This window comes from Gopherus evgoodei, chromosome 23 (genome assembly GCF_007399415.2).
Source record: "Gopherus evgoodei ecotype Sinaloan lineage chromosome 23, rGopEvg1_v1.p, whole genome shotgun sequence".
In the NCBI taxonomy this organism is placed as follows: Eukaryota; Metazoa; Chordata; order Testudines; family Testudinidae; genus Gopherus; species Gopherus evgoodei.
In genome coordinates, this window is record NC_044344.1 from 3341315 (window position 1) to 3363126 (window position 21812).

The following is a 21812-nucleotide window of genomic DNA, read 5'->3' on the forward strand; positions in this document are numbered from 1 at the left end:
ACTGATAAGGTGTGGGACAGCTGAGCCTATGCCTGCACACCTCTGCTACAGAAACAAACATATTGTTTTTCTAGAACTACATTTTGAAGAGGTTGCAAATATATTTTGCAGCCCATATTTTGGAGTTTCTTAAAAACAAAGGGCTACTAGCATGCAGAAGAAAAAATTAAAATCATGAGACACAACAGTGTAGAAAACTGACATTTGCAGATGACCCAGAACATACTATGTAGGTCAATATTTAGTGTCTCTTCAGCAATCTCTTCTCTGCACAGAATATTAGTGTCACCCAGCAGGAAGCTGCATATCTACCATTTTAGACTGTAATGTAGTAAGGTTCCATCAGTGGTAAATAAATGGCATTGATAAAACCAATTTGACATCAAGATGCTAAGGATAACTCCCAATATAGATCTTGGGCTGAGTAAAACATCTTGTAGTCACCGTTTCTTGCTTCTAGAGTTCTACCAATAGATACATAAGGTAGATCTGAGAACGTATATTAAAAAACACCACCACCAAAAACTGATGAGAGGATACTAGGGAAGACTTAGAGGCATAGGAGGAATAAAAGAAAATAGAAAAAGCAAACAAACCAAGATCTGTGAACAGGAAAGAAATAAACAAGTAAGCAGTACTGTTATCACATATTTATTGTGCCCTCTTTTGCGTTGATATTTTTCATTCTGGGTCTAAAAAGTGACCACAGTTGAAAACATAATCCTTAACTTGTTTTTGTTCAGGAGAGATGTGGGTTGCTGAGTTTCTTTTCAATATTAATAGCAAACTGCCTTGTACAGTGATCCTGTCAAAATCAAAAGCCTCCTGGGTTTAGGATGATTCAGAACTTGGCTAGGAGACCTCCAAAGATAACCCAGGGTGCCATACAGAGTGGTGCTGGGGATTTAGTAGCAGGTGCTCTTCCCCTGAATTAGTATCAAACCAAATGCCCCAGCATGATGCTAAGGCATATGGTGTTGCTGAATGTGACAGCTTTTGGATGAGATGTAAGCTGACATTAAAGATCCCATTGCACTATTTGCAAGAGTTAACCCAAAGATCCTGGCCAAAAGCCAACTTGGGTAATTAAATTTTGCCTACTTAACTTTCTCTTGCAGTTTCAACTGATTTTGGTATTCTTCTTCACTTCCTCACTTCAACTGCTATGTTATGTTTGTATACTCTATCACCCCAGAGGCAGCTGCATTTTAGCAGTTGATAAAGTGATCTCTGTTTATAGTATATATATGTTTCTTAAGTTTGTTTAGCAGGTTGTGATCCTTTGGATTAAAAAGAATCACAATATAAAGGCAAGGTATTATTATCTTTAAAACACTGAATGTGTTCACTTGTGGGCCTGATTTATCATGTAAATCAATGGAGGTACACTTGCATAAGACCAGAGTAACACAATGGAGATACAGACCTTGTTATTCCATCCATTCTAAGTCATATATATAGCTAGATTTCATGGCAGGAGCAGTTTAATACTTAACACTTGTGAAGCACTTTACATATTCAAAATGCTGTACAAACATTGATAAACTAAATAATCATAGCTGAGGTTTGATGAGTCATGGTTAGTACTGATTGAAATACATCCAATATCAATAACAGTAACAGTAAACATGTAAGGTTTAACTTATTTTTAAATGTCAGAAAAATACTGCACAATAGCTTAAAGGAAGATGATATTGCACTTTTGTTTCCACAGCCATATTTTACGTTATTTCTACTGCTGTATTTTTAGCAAACAGATTAATTTAGGTCTAATACTTTATAAACTGCATTTAATTGGTCTGCCGCATCAAAATGTTTATGTAGCCTCCATTTATGATAAGACTTCTCTCTAGGCAAGGCGACAAATCTTATGGTATCCATGTGAAATATGATAACATTTAAATTGTCCATTTACAGTGAGGTCATCCCACAGCCCAACCTGGTGTGTGACCTTGGGCAAGTTACTTCCCTTCTAGCCTTTGTCCATTTAGATTGTAAGCTCTTTGGGGCACATCTGTCTCTGATATGTTTGTTTAGTTTCTACCCTGATGTGGCCCTAATCTTGGGTAGTGCCTCTTAGTGATGCTCTAATACATATCACTAATAATAATACCTATCCCTGAGGAGAAAACAAGAATCTGGGGGCTAGAGCAGTTAAAATCAGAACATGACTGGCAATACTGGGTTGAGGTGACAAACAGGTATTCATGGCTGGTCCAGTTCATAAGTCTGGAGAAATTTGAAGAGGTTGAGAGCATCCACAGTGTGTGAATGTGTGACAGTGGGCGCTGGTTAGTCTTACTCTGGAATATGGTAAGTTGCTTAAAATGGCCAAGAGCCACAGCACTAGATGAACAGACACACACCGAGTATTCCTAAATTTCAGAAATTCTAGGAAGTTTAAATAGTTTTAAATAGATCAGAATAGCTAATGATAAAACTGCAGGTGATGCATAGATGGAGGGTGCACAGTGAATTTCAGTTGTAACAAACAGAAAAAATGTAACACTAGATAACAGACTTTTTCTAGAATCTGGAAAAAAATTGGGAATGGGAGACAGTATTGTAATGCTATTTAAAAAAATGTAAAATTTATAGGAAGTTTTTATGTTTCTTTGTTGCCAGCTTACTAATGAACCCAGTTTCTGAGCAGTATTATTAAAATACTTGCACTCTTTTGATAATATAACATAGGGACTGTATCTTTTTTTAAGCCGTCTTGAAGAATTTTGTTGGTCTGCAGCTGTCACATAGTGTTACTCAGAATCAAAAGGAAAGCCGAGCAGGGCTTATATCTCCATCTGTATTTTGTAACCAACCACGTCCAGCCTGTTTATTTTACACTTCCTCTTGCTAATGAAGATATTGGTTTTGTATGGGTTACGCTCTCCTGCACGAGCTTAAGACTGCAAGATTTGTGTGCGTTTCTGTGCTTGGTTCCACTGACCGCAACTGGTGCCCAAGACGCAAGGAACAAGAACAACAGAAAAACAACAAAACAAGTTTACATCAGATCTCCAGACTGTTTCCTTCCAGTTACTGTGGCAAACTCCGGAGATTAAACCATTCATCTCTTCCTTTTTTTTCTTCTTCTTTTTTTTTTAACCTACGTGTGTTTTCTTTTCACATTTTCCAAACTAGCAAGCGTGGAGGCAAGGCACATCAAAGCAGAGATGGGGACTGAAAGAGCACTTGTGCTGGACAGGTTAGCGAGCAACGTGGCAAAACGAAAAAGTTCAATGCCTCAGAAATTTATTGGTAAGAATAAAAAATTTTTTCACATGCAGCAGTTAACTGTGTGAGGGCTGGTAATCAACAGATACAATAGCAGTACTTGTTATGAAGGGCCCTTTCTAGCATATCATGTATTTAAATAAGGTGACTTCTACTTTCCTGCTGTGCTTCTACTTACTGATTACAAGTATTTGATAAACAAGAGAAATTGTTCAATTAGATAAATGACAAATAGATCTGAATTCATACTGTATTTTGTGTACCTGTTTGTGTTAGTGTTTGCATGGTTAATAAATATACATTTTACGGTGGGTGGGGTGGGGGGGATTGGAGCTGTATGTGTGTGAGAAAACCTTTCTACTTGTGTTTTACTGGGGAAGAATCAGAGGGCTTGATCCTGTTAGGGGCGAGTACCTTGAACTCTCATCGTAGTCAATGGAAGTCGAAAGTCCTCAGTACCTCCTTGCAGGAGGCACTGCAGAATAGAGCCCAAAGACAGAAAATTACTGAATTTTTGAAAGTCATTTTTAAAAATTTGAATCTGAATTATAGGGTCAACCCCTTTCTTGTTCTGGTCAAAAAATATGGCCACAATACATTTCCATAGAATTTATTTTGGGTTTAATTTTATAAAATCAATGTTTGGCAAATTGGAAATCTTAAATAGCAAGGCCTCATATAATTTGTTGTTTTCTTTAATGAATGTTTATAAAATTGCATTCATTTCATTTCAGTTTTACTGAATCTTGAGCTTTCAAAATGAGATTATAAACAAATTATCACAGAAAAATATTTGACTCTAGTTTATATCACTGGTATACTAAAATAGCCCAGATGTTTTCTGCAGAAATCAAAATAAGTTTAAAACACATTTCTTTTTGCCAAGTAGCCTGCTGAAATGGGTATGTAGTACTAGTAATAATACTTATCTCATATGTAGCTAGATTTGTTTCAAGTTTAAATAAAAAACTATATACTGTGATATTTTAATTAAAATAGCTAACCAATCAAAGATGTAATTTTTAAATAATCCTGTATATCTGAGTTTGATGGCAGGTCCTGTTTCTCAGCAGTGCTTATCTCTGTCTGTGGTCATAATTATTTATTTTGCACTATATGAAGTTGTGTTTGAGCTCAGGAGTTTAATTAGCCTGCAGTTATGAAACATTGCTACTAATAATGTCTTAATCATACATTTTCCAGAGGGATATATGTGGTACAGGATGCATAATTTTCTTAATATACATTTTCTATTGCAAATACTGGCCTCTGTGGTAATTTACATTCACACTCTCAGAAAAGAAAGAAAGAGAATAGTGATAGAAATCATCTGCCAGAACTTGAGCAAACCATTTTCATACAGTCTGATCTGCACCCTGCATAGAGGGGTACTAAGGATGTTTCTTGAAATTCTGGGCCCAAATTTTCAAACCTGGGTACCAAAGGGTAGGCTCCTAAGTAAAAATGTAGACATCTAAATAAAAGTGACCTGATTTTCAAAGGTGCTGAGCACCTATAGCACCTGTTGGTTTCAGTGGAAACTCATGAACTTTCACCATCCCAAAAAAACAAGCCACTTTTACATAGGCACCTAAATATGGATTTAGGACCCTAACTTTAGGTACCCAGGTTTGAAAATATTGGCCTTGGGGATTAGGCCTTGCAGGCCATACTGTGATTCCTAAAATGCTTCTCAAGTTCTTTAGCTCTTCTTTTTGGTATTGAGAGCAGCCTCTGATTTTTGTCATCATAATTCATGGAGGGGGAGGGGGCTGATTTTACAAGGTGCTAAACACTCTTGCCCAGTGCAACAAATAACTTAATCCTTGATTCAGTAAACCACTTAAGCATGTGTTGAACTTTTCATTAGAATTTAAGCACGTGGTTAAAGTTAAGCATGAGCTGAAGTGCTTTGCTCAGCACTTTGCACGATAGAGCCCTTTGTATTCTATTGTAATGTTTCATTGGTACAGTTTATTAACAGTGAACGCTGACACAGTGGTATAAAGAAGTGGTTTTGGGGATAAGTTGGGGGCACTGAGGACATTCTTTTAGTGATACAGAGTAATTGAGTTCTGAAACATGCTGTTTCTCTAGAACCTCTGCTACAAGCATGACGTGGTTGGGTATTATGTGAAAAAAGCATGAGTCACTCACTCCCTTTTATTCTTGAGTGGCATGTTTGCAGCAGCAGTCTTTTCGACCTCGACTTGACTTTTGTGACTTCTTGAACTATATGTGCAGGAGGAAAAATCTGCCAGGACAGTTTTGTGATTTCTTGGGAAACAGAGTTCTCAAAAGGGTGCTGATCTTCCATTTCCTCAGGAAGGAGGGATAAGGAGATGTAAACCAACAGGCCGGCCTAGGCTCGTTTCTGTGAAAGAAGTCTACTAACAAGAAAAACTATTAAATTGTCTGTTGACTCCTCTTAAACATGGTGACATTGCAGACTCTCACCCTTTCTGTAGGCCAAACTCTGGCCCATCGTGTAAATGGCTCTAAAAGATTATGTATCACATTCTGACCAGCAGTGGCCCCATTGTGTAAATCAGTGGTTCTCACCCTATTTATCATTGTGGGCCACATATTGTTATCTGGGCTGCAGGTTGAGAACCACAGTGTCCCCCAATTAAACCCTCACATAAACCCCCATGCTCCATGCCCTCTGCCCAGAGACACCTCCACAGAAAGGGGCCAGGAGCGGAGAGTTGGGCAGGGGGCAGGGACCCCAATGCCCACCATGCAGGGCCCCAAGACCCAGACCTGCTGTACAGGGCCAGGCAGCAGCTGGCTGCCCGGACACCGCGCCCCACTATGTGTGGCTATGTGGCAGTTAGCTGCCTGGAGCTCACTGTGCTGCAGGGCAGCTGGGAGCCTGGAGCCCATGGCCTTTAGCACACAGCTAAGATAGGCTACAGCTGTGTGCTAATTGGCCTGCAGGTTGAGAACCACTGGTGTAAATAATTTGTGTGGGTATGTGCAGTTGCAATTGCCATGACATATATGAATATACATGAACAAACCATACCCCAGACTCCTAAAACTTACCTGAGACCTTCCCTTCATGGCTCCTGTTGCAGAGGTTCTGCCTTTGGCCTTTCCATCGGTTTTGGGAGAACAGCTGTTGCACTCCCCGTCTTTCTGACAGATTTCTAATGTATACCAAACTTGTAGTATTTAGCACCTTGTAATTACCATTTCAGTTAGCCATTTTTTCTAGTTGTATGTTAAGAGGAACTGATACCCAGTAATAGGAATATAGCTTGGTAGGCAAACCTTTCAATTAAACTTGCTCCTCTCTTGAATAGAATATACATTGGGGTAGATCCTCAGCAGGTGTAAATCAGAGTAGCTCTATTGAAATCAATTAAACTGTGCCAGTTTACACAACTGTCCATATGGCTCATTTTGCGCTACTTCTTTTTGAGAGCAGTATTAAAAATATCTTTCTCCCCAGTGCTAAATGTGCTAGTACAGTTTTGAAACTTCAGCAAATACCGCCAGCTCTCTGTGTGAAGTAACTAATGGCCTTCCTTGGTAAGCAGAGCAACAGGAAGCAGGTTCACTCCCTTTTTCCAGTGTCCACACCTCATCATGTCACAAAAATCTGCATACTGCTGTAGAGTAAGCATCACTGAGCAGCAACTGGCTATGTGTTTGCATTATATGATCGTGTGAATTCTGAAGGGGAAAGTTTTGCATTGCACTGAGGGGAAAAAGATTAACTGGGGAAAGATATTTCTTAAAATGTGTAGTAGTTAGCTTTGTAAATCAACAGTAGAAGAGAATGTAGGCTTGGTTCTTAATTTGGTGTTTCACAGTAACTTTGTGGTACTTCCTTTGGGAGCAATAGCAATTTAACTCACAGTAATCTCATGCATCATCCCACAATGCTGCAATAAATAAAATTGTATCACTACTTTATGCCCTAATTAATCTTTTTCACTTTATTCCATTGCTCTCATGCACTCTTGCCTTTTCCTAATCTACTCTTCTTTTCTTTCTCCCCATGTCTTGTTGCTGTTTTAATGGGGCAAAGTTTGAGCTGCCTTTTATCTCCTTTTAAGCAAAGAGTTGTTGACTTAACACACAACAAAATCGGTGGAACTCCATCCGTTTGCCTATAATGTTTTGTTATCATTTGGTATGATGTAAATGCAGTGAAGAATATACACTTACTAATTTTTCTGACATTTAGTGCCTTCAGTAATGAGATCTAATAATAATTCCACTTACTATATTATTGAATATGTAACACCTTTCCTCCCAAAGTGTTTAACAAACTTAATAACCTGATAAATACATGTAGGAATCATTCACCTACCACTGTTTATGGTGTGGAATATGGAAGCTTTTTAAAGGTGCACAGCACATGACACCCCTGTTTATGTCAAGGGAGTGAAGTTGGGAATTCTATCTAATTGAACTATCATATGGAATTTTAGGGAAGCAGAATGGAATTAACTAAGTGGGAGTTTGAACAGGATCTGAGGGCTCTCACATCTATTGGAAAAAGTAGTGCCAGATCGTTAATGACCACAAGAGGGCAGGGCATTTGTTTCAACTCTTATTTCAATGACTGCTGAGCTTTTTAACAGGAGTTTCATAGTAAGATTCTGTATATTTTTGCTCTTGTTATTTTTTAATTTCTGTTTTGATTAAACCTTTCATTTGTCTAGAGGTGGTATTATGAGTCATTCAAATGTGTTATACCATTATTGTTCCCTCTGAATAGAAGTTGGATCACAAGTTTTGCTGAGGGTTGGAACCAGTTACATTCTTGTGGTTCACTAACCTTTTTTATAAAAGTGTTTTATAAAAGAAACGTGAGCTGCTGGTTTTGCTGTCTTTGCAGTGGAACCTGGTGAGTTTCATATACATTGAGTCATAGTGTCTACAGGTGACTGATAAACATCTGTACTATTTGAGTTACCGTAACTCAGAGATTAGTGGATCTGATGTTTGCAAGTCACTTGCATGTGAACATTCAGGCTTGTCCATTTTCTTAACTATGAAAGATTGTAAGTTTCATTTAACCACAGAATTCAGTTACTTATTTCTAGACATCCACAAAAGAGTTACTTCAGTCTTTTTTGGAGTGCAGCTTTCTTCCTTCCTTGCACCTGGCACACAAAGGGTCAGGGCCATGGCTCCACCCACACTAACCTTCCTTGTCCCATACTTTGCTAGCAGGGCTATGAGGAGAATTTCAGTTGTGTAGACCCTCTGCTCTCTCCCCATTCCCTTGATGCTTGGCTGAGTACAATATGTGCAGCATTAACATGGTCAGAGCAGAGGTGGGCTTTTCTCCCCTGTGCGACTGCATTAGAAATAGTCATAATCTAGCCTGATGTAATGTAATGTTCCAAAAGAATACATTATCTCTACTTATATGGCTGCCAATACTGTATTATGTGAGAACCTTCACGGAGTTAAAAGGAAACAATTCCAGTCCAAGGGGAGCTATATTATGCCGTAGTCTAGGTTGGGAATATGCATAAATTCTTGTTAATTTTAATGTATTAAAATACAATAGGCATTATTCTCCAGTGTAATTCTACAGTTTTACACCCAGGTAACATAATGGAGAATCAGTCCCAATAAGAACAAACAAGCTGCAAAAAGAAAGCTTAAGTGAGGGCTCCCATGCAAGGAAGTGAAAAAGACTAAGTGCAATTGTCCCAGAATTATGCCTTTGTAATCTTATTGAAGAGGCCTTCCAACTACTTAATTTAGAGAGAGATAAGTAAAAGGAGAATACATTATATATATATATAAAGCAATGAATGGTATAAGAACAGCCAGACTGGGTCAGACCAAAGATCCATCTAGCCCAGTATTCTGTCTTCTGACAGTGGCCAGTTTACCCTCCCCGTCACAGAAGAGTACAATTTCTCAGGAGATGATCAAAGAGCTAGAGGGAATGTTCTAAGGACCTGCTGTGGATTTTGTTTATTGACTAATTGACTTTTTTGCCTGTTTTATTTTTCATAAATCAATTTTCATGATTTTATGTAAAGATGAAGGAAATAAATCCTTGACGATCTTTCTTAATATCTTTTCCTTAAATCCCAGAACTATCAAGCTCAGTGATGGATTGGCCAGCAAGTTGCTTAACTAACTTCTCTATTGCTCCATTTCCTGTGGGCTTGTGCTTCAAAAAGTCAATTTACTTACATAAACAGCATGCCTACCCCAAAGAGCATACAGCTAAATTCAAATCTGTTTCCTTTTCATGGACTACTGCTATTTAGAAAAGGATCCTACAGTTTCAATACTTTTACAATCCACTCAGTAATTCAGTTTCTTTCCTCTCTTGTAGGTGAGAAGCGACATAGCTTTGACATTAATTACAATTCCAGTTTCTTGTATGAAAAGGAAAGCGAAATGATGCAAGGACGTATGATGGACCAGGCCATAAATAATGCAATCAGCTATCTTGGAGCAGAAGCACTGCGTCCCCTTGTACAAACCCCACCGGCTCCCACTTCTGAGATGGTTCCTGTCATCAGCAGCTTGTATCCCATACCACTGACCCGCTCTGAAATGTCAAATGGCAATGCACAAGACACAGAGAAGAGCCATGCCCACCTTAGAGACAAAAGTTTGTCTTCTGACAGAGGCCTTTCCCCAAACAACAGCGGCCAAGACTCCACAGATACTGATAGCAACCATGAGGAGCGCCAGAGTCACACCTACCATCAAAACCAAATGATCCCCTCCCAGGTCCGCAATGGCCTCCAATCCTTGAAGGAGCTCCCAAGGCCATATGACATAATCAAGCCACCAACCATATGCCCACGTGATGCCTTTAAGGTTATCAATAAGGAAGGTGATGTCATTGGGGTCTACAGATGTGACCATTGTCGTGTCTTGTTTTTGGATTATGTGATGTTCACCATTCATATGGGATGCCACGGATTCCGTGATCCTTTCGAATGCAACATGTGTGGGTACAGAAGCCAAGACAGATATGAGTTCTCCTCACATATAGCACGAGGAGAGCACAGAGTGGTCCTGAAGTAAAAGGATTGATTTTCCAAGAGACCAAAGGATCTGTTTTAGATTTGTTTGTTTTTAAAATTTGACTAAAAAAATTGCTTAAATATTTTTTGTGCCAATTCTAAAAATGTTAGTGTCCTTTGTAGTAGCAAAGTACTGATGGGGCTTTTTATTTGTTACTCAAAATGCAGTATTCTGTAGCATCTGTGCCTAGATACTGCGGTGACTGGCACTATATATAAATACCAAAGATAGGCAGATACAGATTTTGTATGAACTTTATTTTTGTGAAAATTAATAACAACTTAAGATATGTTTTCAAATATTTTAACATGTATTTTTGTTAGAACATTTGCTTCCAGTAATAGCAAAATGGCAATCTAGCTGTATTCTGAGTGAAATACAAAGTCAAATATTGATGTAATAATTCTCATAAAAAAAGTTGAAATTCAGCACAAAAGATTGTCTATCCTTACTGCCCTTTCAGAACCACTGTATTCCAGCCAGTAACGCACAAGAGACACTTTCTGTTAGTGTTTCAATTCCTGAGGTATTCCTAAAATGGCTAAATTATTGAAACAGGGAAAACACATATCTGGGGAGATCGTATTAAATAACTTTTAAATATTTCCCCCAAAGTCTTAAAGAGTGTGTTGTCTCACCACACTTTGCTTTTGCTTACCCCACTCTGTTCACTTTCTTTAAAGTCTCTCCCCACTCACCTCTTACTCAGTAATACCAAAATAAGCCATCTGAGCTATTGGAGGTTTTGGTTTTTTTAACTGAGTACGCTTTTGGGATACCCATTGAGACCCTTTTTTGGCTTGCCCCTAAATTCTGGAGGAAATCCTGCTTTTCATTGACGGATCAAGTATGTGTCTTTCTAGCAGACCAAAATTGCAATGAGACTTAGACCCAATTCTGCTCCCACTGACATCAATATCAAAACTCACACTGACTTCACCTGGTGTAGGAGCAGTCTCTAAAATATCAATGGGCAGCCAAAATGCTCATTAAGGCAAATGGGATTTTTGCTTATCTAAGGGCAGCAGGATTGGGCAGTATGAGGTTACTGTAACTCAGGGAGCGAACAGAGAAGATAACATATAGAACAAATATCATGAAAACTTTTTGATTTAGAAAGCAATTTTTGGATGAAAGTGTACTGGATGTGAAAATAAACGTCCCAAGTCTCCTCTCACTTGTGTTACACCTGTGTGAGAGGAAAGCTAGGCTCAAAATGTATTGGATCAGATGCTACCCTCATTTACATCCATGTAACCTCACTGATGGCCATGCGGCTGTGTAGATGGGCATAGAATTTGACTCAATATATTTCGGATTTAGCGTTGCCAAGTAGAATCATAGTGTCCTGGCAGATATTAGCAGTAGCTACCGTGAGAATCTTCATGTAAGAATGTGTGGGAGCGGACAATTCAATCACACTTTCTGGTTTTACATGGGGATATCCCTTGGAGTGAAATGTGCTGTTCTGCAAAATGGTATTTACGATTACTTTGAAGACAGTTTTTAAAATAGTTCTTTTAATCTAATCATTGTTCTGCAGCTGTATTATTAGTCACTGTGCTGAAGATGTGAATATGATAATAATTTTGCTGAGTGTATGTTTATTTTTTTAAAATCTTTTATATAATGTAGAGTTAGATGTGTTTTGCTGGATTTTTTCAGCCAGTGAGTATTTGGTTTGAGCACTTATTTTGTACTTTTTCAGTGTTGTGTCAACTGCTGCATTATGTGTTTCACTTTTTTCCATGAAGCAAAAGTGGGAGCTAGTGTTCTGAATAGAGGACTGAGTGTCAAGAAATAGGGAATTCTAATTCTGCCTCTGACACTGGCTCCTTCTGTGATCTTGGACAAATCACTTCACCTCTCCCTGACTTATTTTCTCATGTAAAAAGGGGATGATAATATTTTCTCTGTCTGATAGGGGTATGTGTGAGGATTAATAAAATTAATGTTTGTAAAATGCTACGAAGTTGAAAAGTACTATATAAGTGCTATATTTTTTGCGCAGAGTGGGGAAGATATTTTTGTCCATTTGTGTTCAATTTGTAGATACATAGTTGTAAAATACTTTCATGAATACCTTTGTGGTAGAAAACTTCTTATTGCCAGGGACAGTTTTAGTGGGCTGGGTGGATGCCCCTCCTACCCCCAAAAAACACCCCTGCCACAGCACTACTACAAAACCCTTCAGTTGAGTTACTCCTGACTTACAAGAAGATCTGTAAAATGAGATAGCGGACATTAGGTTCATGCTCAGTATATTTGGAAATACTTTGGAGTGGGTCTCTTACAACAGGAGGTTGCCTAAAATGGGTGGGGCAGAAACATACTGTATTCTTCTTTATTTCCTGTCCTAAATTACTGTGAGCTGATAAATGGTTTCTACATTTCTTTCCAAAGACAGCTGTATTTTCATGGTGAAAATGATCAATATATATGTGCACTGTAGAAAAAATGTTTCTCTTTAGGGTTAAACAAAATCATTTAGAAAGATGAATAAGAAAAAGTACAAATAAGTGAAGTGTTACCTAGTCATTAGCACAGGAAACACCTTGAATTACTGCATGTATATTACATCAAATACCATCAGCTTCTTTCTCACGCCACCATAGAATCCTTGAAGATTACTTTGCCCAGAATTTACTCTCCCACTCTTCACTTATTGTTCAGCTAGGCAGGGCTTCAGCCACCTACCCACCCATTATTTCCCAGATAAAGTGAGCAATCAACCACTGAACCTGTGAAAAGTTCAGTTTGAGCTACATTGACAGTTTTTTGAAAGAGAAGTTTCACAGAATCTGCTCCTAGTAGGCAGACTTTTCCCACCACTACTCAGGCAAAGAAGTGTTGTTAAGACATACTGCACCAAAAGAAATTGTTCATAGCCATTTTTTGGGCCCAATGAGCAGTGTATTTTAATGAGTACCTTTTATCTGACACATAAATCCTCATTAACTTCATGAGTGTGTGTTTGGGTCTACTCCCTCTTGGGCTCAGGACTGCGTTAATCACATACTGGCACTGAAGCTGGAGAAGTACATAAGGCCTACTCCTGCAAAGTGCTGAGCATCGCTGCTTTCCATTTAAATCAGGATTTGCCCCCTAATTGGCAGAAAATTGAGCAGGTTGAAACTTACCTCATCTTTAATATGGAGGGGTAGCTCACAGATACCATCTTGCAATGCTCCATCTTGATCTCAGCAACCTTCCACTAGGTCAAAAGGAAAGATTGCATGGTGAAGCAAGCAGTCTGTTTTGGCCATGTCTGTTTATCAGAAAGAAGGTGGATCACATCGCTGTATACTGAGAGTCACATTTAGCTTGCAAGATATATTTTGCCAAACCCTGCTGCAAAGAGTTCAAACGCCAGGGTTGAAAAACCTATTGATGACTTTGCAAAATTACCTGAACTGCAAAATGAAAAACTTTTGCAAACTGTTGCTAGACTAATTTGTTCTACTGGCCTATTTTAACACTGCTGGTTCAGTTGATTTCAGTATGAAAACATTTCCATAGACATTTTTCTGAAATGCAGTCTGATCAACAGTTTTCTTTGTCTCAGTCAATTCTTCGTTGTACTAACTGATAAATTGCACACATACAAAACATTGATATGGTTTTTGAAATTGTATTGTATCATTAAGGAATAAATGTTATTTTTTTGTTTAACATTTTACTGATTTTTTGAAGGACAGGCCTACAAAAGGAATATCTAATATTTATAATTGCTAAAGAAGTCTCAGCAGATATAACAAATAGATGTACTGCAATTGTGTATTTGTAAAAGGCCTAGAATAATGGGGGCATGATCCCTGATTGATGCTTTCAAAACACAATGCTTATATGTTGAATAAATTTTTTTATTTAATTAAGACAAATTAAGTCAGATAGGCAGCCCCTAGATTCCAAATGCTGAGAATTTGTCTTATTAAGCTTTAATCTATCACAGGGGTCAGCAGCCTTTCAGAAGTTCTGTGCCGAGTCTTCATTTATTTACTCTAATTTAAGGTTTCGTGTGCCAGTAATACATTTTAATGTGTTTAGAAGGTCTCTTTCTATAATATAGAACTAAACTATTGTTGTTTGTAAAGTAAATAAGGTTTTAAAAATGTTTAAGTAACTTCATTTAAAATTTAATTAAAATGCAGAGCCCCCCTGGGTGTGGCCGGGACCCAGGCAGTGTGAGTGCCACTGAAAATCAGCTCACATGCCGCCTTCGGCACAGGTGCCATAGGTTCCCTACCCTTGAGCTATCATATTAATAAATCAAGAAATTGTGATGAAACCTATGGTCAATATGCAGGTTATGTGTTATACCCTTATGAATGAGCTTAACGGCTGTGGTTAACAGAATGTTAAATAGTTTCTTAATATAACTCTGTTAAACGTAGAGATTTAACTATAATATAGGCTACTCTTCTAATTGTGGAAAAACTATACCAGTATTCAACTCTAGTTAAATGTATATATTATATATATACAAAAAAAAGGACCCCTTGTTTGACCTTTTGGATTTATATTTCTCATTCCCTGTGTTCCAAGCAAATCAAGGATAGGCACATAAAGATGGATAACAGGCCAAATTCTGCCCTGGGATACACATAAGTAATTCCCACCAAATTCTCTGGGACTTTTGTGTGCATATTTCTGAAGACAGAGTTTGGCTCTTAGTTTGTCACCCAGTGTATTAAGAATCTCCATTCCCTTTTGGCTCTATATTACTGAAGCCAGGTTGGCCTTGGAGATAGTTTACAGGGAGCAAGAACCCCACTAGTTGATTTGTCAGTGGAAAATAAAGTACGCTGTAAATGTTAGCAGCGGATTTGAAGAATAGAAATTCCATGTGTCTACATATACTGCCTGGTGAACTTAAGTGACTTTACATTGTTATAGGGTCAAAGGCTTTTCACCTTCACACTCTTCATACAAAGCCTAAATAAACAGGCGTTGCACAGGCCTTTAAAAGCACTTGGCTACCAGAGTGAAGGGCAGTATAGAAATACCTAAAATGGAAAGGACTACTCTCCCCCTCAATTCAGTAGCGTGAGTGGTTGGATGGCTAATCTGTTGCCACTATTACAGGTAAGGGCTGTAGTAACGGCTGGTGCCCCTGTGTGTGATGTTTAGGCCTGTAGATTCTTGTAGTGGTAGATCCACTATTTAGTCCAGGCATGTGCCTGCTATGCCCCTGGCACCTTCCCCCGTATTGCTTGCACTGTGGAATACAACTATGTGGTGAGCACATGGTGTTGAGTTCCCCATGACAACTAGTCTTTGGCTTACTTCACATCAGGAAGTGGAACTGTGTCAGTTCTACTACTTTTAGTGCTTTCTGCACCAAAAAAACCAGTGAGGTGAAGGTTACATTCAGCCCATAGTTCCCAGAGTCTTTTTAAAAAGTGCCTTAAGAACAAACACTTATTTTAGTTTCTATGGGGGAGGGATAGTTCAGTGGTTTGAGCATTAGCCTGCTAAACCCAGGGTTGTGAGTTCAATCCTTGAGGGGACATTTTAGGGAGCTGGGGCAAAAATCTGGGGATTGGTCATGCTGAGCAGGGGGTTGGACTAGATGATCTCCTAAGGTCCCTTCCAACCCTGATATTCTATGCCACAGGGGAGTTTTGTGGAAGGCTCAGGTATCCAGGAGTTTCTAAATGACTAGAGCTGACCTAGCTCTTTAGAGCAGATCAGTTAGAGGGAAACCTCAGTAACAAATTGTGGGAGAAGTAGAGTTTCAAGCTATGACAGCCAACAGGCCCTTTTTAGCACCTGTTTTAACAACTACACACTTGTTCACACTTATTTCATTCCCTCCTGACACTCTTCACCACAATAAACTGGACCAGCTTAAAATGAGAGAAAAGAAAAAGTCAATGCATTTTCTTTATAGTCACCTACTTACTTCCTACCACCCAGTAAAACCTAAAAAACTGTAAAAGATTTTCTTCTCCTTGCTGCAAAACTTTCACACTAAGCCTTAAAGAATTGTTTAAACAATTTCCAGTTTTTGAAATGTAGCAATACTGACAGGTTTAGAACGGTGAACAAAATGTTAAGAAGCAAACTGTGTTTTAATTTTAATGTATCTTTATTGCGGCTTTTCTTTTAATAAAAATAATTCTTTTGACAATGGACAAAAATATTCATGTGCCTGGAACCAGAAACACTTTAAGCATAAGGTGTATAAAGGTGTTCAGTAGATGTTATGACAGAAAGATCCTTATCTTTTGATATACTGTAATTGTGATAGAACATGGAGGAAATCATTTCCCCTGCAGTGTTGAAACATGCTTTATAATGCATGAAAATCCTAAAAAAGTGTACACAGCATTAAATCGCATCATTTGAATGTTTTAATGTGCTCATCCTTTTTGCAAGACTGTCTCTACCCTGCTTTGCAGAAGGTAACAGGGCTAGTGGTGACAGATGTTCTGTCTTTGGTCTCTCTGCAGAGACTGCCAGTGAGAAGGCCAGTTAGTGAAACACTCACAGCTACTCACTGGAAACCGTACAGGGATCACCAGACTCATTCCATGTGGGCTACTGAATGGTCATCACATGGTAACTGGGTCACTCATTAATGTCCTGGGCTGGAGATGAACTGGAACCCTGAAGGTAAAAGTTTCCTAATCTATCACAACCCCTTGAGCAATGCAGTCTCTCATCAAAGTCCTTTAATCCTCCATTTCTGAATTATCACCAGCTCCTCCAAATGAAGTTAGCAGCAGTACATTCCAAGGCCCTTGGACACCAAAACATTATTCACTTCCTTCAAGTAAATTTATGTTGCTTGCCTCTTCTGCTTTCTTAGGACTTGGTCAAAAGTCCATTGAAGTCAAAGGGAGTCCTTCCGTTTATTTAAAAAAAAAAAAAAACAGGAGTACCTGTGGCACCTTAGAGACTAACAAATTTATTTGAGCATAAGCTTTCGTGGGCCTGTCATTTATTTCAGTGGGGTTGGATCAGGGCCACTATCTACAGCTGAGCAAAGGAGGTAGTTTGAGCTGCTTATGTACTGTAAATTAGTTCCCTCTCAAGCTATAATTGTATGTGGCCTGGGAAAACTTGCTTCCCTATCACTGTGTTAGAGGGGAATAATAATACCTACCTCACTGGGGTGTGTAACGAGAAAGGTAAATTCCTAGGCTTAATTATAGGCTATTCCTGTTTCCACTAAAGTTAATTATGAAACGCCCAGTGACTTCACTGCAAATAGGATTGGACCTTTGAATGTTTGTAAAGTGTGTTGAGCTGCTTGGATGAAAGACACTATAGATAAGCAAAAAGTTATCATTCCCTTTTTAGCAGATATTAAAAAAAAACACACTACACATACAGGACCAGATTTTCAAGTGCTCAGCATCCACAATTGGCCCAGATATTTAAAAGAGCCCAGCTCCCATTGTGGCACCCAAGTAAGGACCACATTTTCAAAAAAGTTCGGCACCCAAATTGCGGAGCTCTTTGGAAAAGCTGACCTTTAGTTAAAAAGAATGCTTCGACACAATCACTCATACCATGGGCCCATGCCACCCTCACAGTGAGTAGCAATTTTGAGAATGCTCCCATTGACTTCAAGCCCTATGTAAAACAATTCAGTCAAGCATAAAGAATGCATGTTACCACGCTGACAAGAGTGGGTCCCTACCAGACAAACTGCATCCTGGCGAAGGAAGTTTACCTTCACAAGTTATCAGACCAAGGCCCTCAAGGGAATCACTCTCTTTCTCCTTTTCCTGGCCCATGTGCTGTCATGAGGCTAACATAAAGACATTCCATCAGAGGAAGGTTATATTTGTATTGCCATTTGCATATCAGCAAACCAGTGCACCTGTGCAGCTAGTGAAATTCTCCAGGGAGCGAGAGTGCAGAACAGTAACTAACAATTGTAACACGCAGACTCGCCAATGAAAGGAAAGTCCCTGCAGACAATTGTTTTTAGAAGAACACACTTTCCTTTCAAGAGTTACTAAGCTAAAACCTCTATACTAGCTACCACTACTTTAGCTTGCTAAAGCAAATAAATATTTCAAAGTTAGATATTTTTAAATCAGCAGGTCCAGATAACTTGCATACAAGACTTTTAAAAGAGCTGGCTGAGGAGCTTGCTGGACCATTAATGTTGATTTTCAATAACTCTTGGAACTCTTGGAAGACTTGGAACACTGGAAGTTCCAGAAGACTGGAAGAAAGCGAATGTTGTGCCAGTAGTTAAAAAGGGTAAAGATGATGACCTAAGTAATTATAGGCCTGTCAGTCTGACATTGATACCAGGAAAGATAATGGCCCAGTTCCTATGGGACTTAATTTATAAAGAATTAAAGGAGAGTAAAATAATTATGCCAGTCAATGTGCCTTTATGGATAATAGAGCCTGTCAGACTAAATATATTTTGATGAGATAAGAAATTTACTTGATAAAGGTAATATACTTAGATTTCTGTAAGGCGTATGACTTGGTACAGCACATTTTAATCAGAAAACTGGAACAGTATAAAATTAACATGAACACATTAAATGGATTAAAAACTGGCTAATTCATTGGTCTCAAAATGTAATTATAAAGGGGAATCATCAAGTAGGTGTGTTTCTAGTGGGGTCCCACAGGGACTGGTTGTTGGCCCTATACTATTTACCATATTTATGAATGACTGGGGAAAAAACATAAAATCACCACTTATAAAGTTTGCAGATAACAGTTACTGATGTAGAGAGAGATCTGAATCACTTCGTAAGCTGGGCACAAGCAAACAATATGCAATGCAATACAGCTAAATGTACAGGTATAGGTATTAGACACTGGTATAACCACTACTGGAATATAGGATGCATTACTGGTCCACTTCCATAATTTCAGAAGGATGTTGATAAATTGGAGAGGGTTCACAGAAGAGCCACGAGAATGATTAAAGGATTAGAAAACCTGCCTTATAGCAATAGACTAAAGGAGCTCAACGTATTCAGCTTAACAAACAGAAGGTTAATGGGTGACTTGATGACAGTTTATAAGTACCTACATGGGAATGGGCTCTTCCATCTGTCAGACAAAGGTACAACGTAATCCAATAGGCTACACATTGAGACCCAACAAATTCAGACTGGAAATAAGGCACATTTTTTAACAGTGAGGGTAATATAACCACTGGAACAAATTTCCAAGGGTAGTGGTGAATTCTTCATTGACAAATTTAAAATCAAGATCGGATGGTTTTCTAAAATATATGCTCCAGGAATTATTTTGGGGAAGTTCTGTAGCCTGTATTATACGGGAGGTCAGAATGGATGGTTTCAATATTCCCTTCTGGCCTTAGCACCTATGAAGATGCAAAGCATTGTGTTAATTTATTATTTTTGTCTCCAAGATTTGTGTTACGACTAGATACTTAGCCGGTGCAAACTGGCATAGCTCCATTTACATCATCTGCGGATCTAGCCATATATATGAATACACATACACGCACCCCTGTGCACACACATACACACACGTTTGTGCAGACACCCATTCAGCAATTTAGGACTAGATTATATCTTTTATGCCGCAACTCTGCTTGGGGATGGTAGAGAGCCAGAGATATTGTGCCTCAAACAGGGAAATCTCTCTCACTGCTGCGTACGCATGGGCAAGGAGGGAACTGCAGCTGCTTCCCATCCCTTTCTTGGGTGATTTATGTGAGGGATCACGAGTCTCCAACCCCAGGGGTCCCCAATCCAGACCCATCGGGCCCCCTGGCTCAGACCACAGATGTCTCCACCAGTTAGGGTGACCAGACAGCAAGTGTGAAAAATCGAGACAGAGGGAGGGAGGTAATAGAAGCCTATATAAGAAAAAGACCCAAAAATCGGGACTGTACCTATAAAATCGGGACATCTGGTCACTCTACCCCCAATCAGGAGCTTTGTGGGCAGAGCCCTTTGAGAACCAGAGCTCCGCTAGCCTCCTTTCCCACTGATTCTAGTGAGCTGATGTGGACCCATGATCCTTCACAGCCTACTCCTCCAGAGTGGGGAATATTCACAAGCAGGCCCCATGCTCCCTAGGGTGCATGAGGTGCAGGTGGTATAACTGCCAGGTTGCTAGGACACGCCCTGTTCTCCAGACAGCCGCCACCTATTAGTTTGGTGCATGAGAATCCCTCCTCCTTTCTTTGAAGCTACTGGAGGTAAGAAAGCAGATTCTGATGGATGGTTTCTCTGATCCAGTGGAGCAAACCTTTCCCACCCATTGCAGGGTCCCTGTTATTGTCATGACCTTTGATTTCCACTGCAGCCGTGAATGATTTTGAATGAATTGTTCATTAATTAATCACTTTAGATTACAAGATAAATGCACGGTTCGTGTACCATAAAACCTCGTTGACACTCCATCTGTAACAAATAAGGTCCAGGAGTGTACTAGCACCTTTGGAAGGGTGGGGTTGGAGGATGCCTTCTGCCTATCTGGCTGACCAAGGAGTGATTTTCACGGGTTCTGAAGGCAGGAAGGATGGTGGCCATGCAAATGTCTGGCATGGATAGGATCACAATAGGGGAAAACATCCATTAGACTAGTGATTCTAAACCATTTGGAGTGCAGGACCCATTTGTAAATCTTGATGCCTGGTCTGTCACGACCCAGAGATACCCCCCGCTCTCCCAGACCTGATGTCCACCCTCCCTGCAGGATTCCATGAGGGGGAGAATCTCAGAACTAAGATTCCAAATGCTTCGTCCAGATGTGAACAGCTGGGGCACATCCCCCTCCAGCAACTGAAGAGAGGGGCAGTGAGATGAGACAACCACCTAATACTACAAAGCCCCCTGCCCCCTGGCCCATGAGAGGCAGAGGGTAAGGGGGGATTTGGGGGACTGGAGGTGAAGTGGGGAGATCGGGACACCTGGGAGATATAGTGAGGATGAAGTTGGGGTTTATGGAGGTGGATGGGGAAGGAACTTGGAGGAGCAGCAGGGTGTGGGGGGAGAGTAGGAGGCTGGGGGAGGTTTCGGGGACAGAGGTGTCTGGGAGAAGGACAATGAGCTGATTGTTCCCCAAAACACTCAATCCTCAAATGTCCATGGGGGGCAGATGGTAAAAGGGTGGGGGGATTTGGGGTCCTGGGAGTAAGTAAGATGGGAAGGTTGGGGGAAGGAGTCAGGAGGCAGAAGGGTCTGGGGTGGCAGTGGGGGAAGATCTAGGAAGCTGGGGATCAGGAAGGGTGCTATGACAGAGGGGGCTCTGTGGGAGATGTACCTTGGGGTCCCCATTCGGAGGTCTTGGGGGCAAGGTGGGGGGTATGGAAGATGAAGTGTCGTCCAGCTTGCGGGTGGGGTACATTGTGTGGGGGCAATACTTACCAGAGAATGTGACATCAACTGCTCCCTCCCAGCTGCTGTCCTGCAGGGCTGGCTGGGCTCGGCCCCTTGATAGGCGGCAGCTGGCCAGGCCAAATTTGTGGGAGTGACATGGTGACCATTTCCTCAGATTTGGCCCAGTCGGCCCCCCCATCGTAATGACACTGGGGCAGCTGGGCCAAACCCGAGTGGTGGCACAACTCGCTGTACCAGATAACAACA

General features: G+C 40.0%; 1 protein-coding gene across 3 annotated transcripts in view; it reads left to right on the top strand.

Annotated features, from left to right (window-relative positions):
- Positions 1 to 12225, top strand: part of IKZF3 (IKAROS family zinc finger 3) — a 49345-nt gene extending 37120 nt beyond the window's left edge. For all 3 annotated transcript variants that reach the window (XM_030541583.1, XM_030541585.1, XM_030541584.1), the window contains 2 exons: positions 3142 to 3258; positions 9557 to 12225. In XM_030541583.1, the coding sequence (XP_030397443.1) occupies positions 3142 to 3258; positions 9557 to 10260 (821 nt within the window). In that variant the 3' untranslated portion in view covers positions 10261 to 12225. The remainder of the gene's footprint in view (positions 1 to 3141; positions 3259 to 9556) is intronic.
- Positions 12226 to 21812: the final 9587 nt, after the last annotated feature.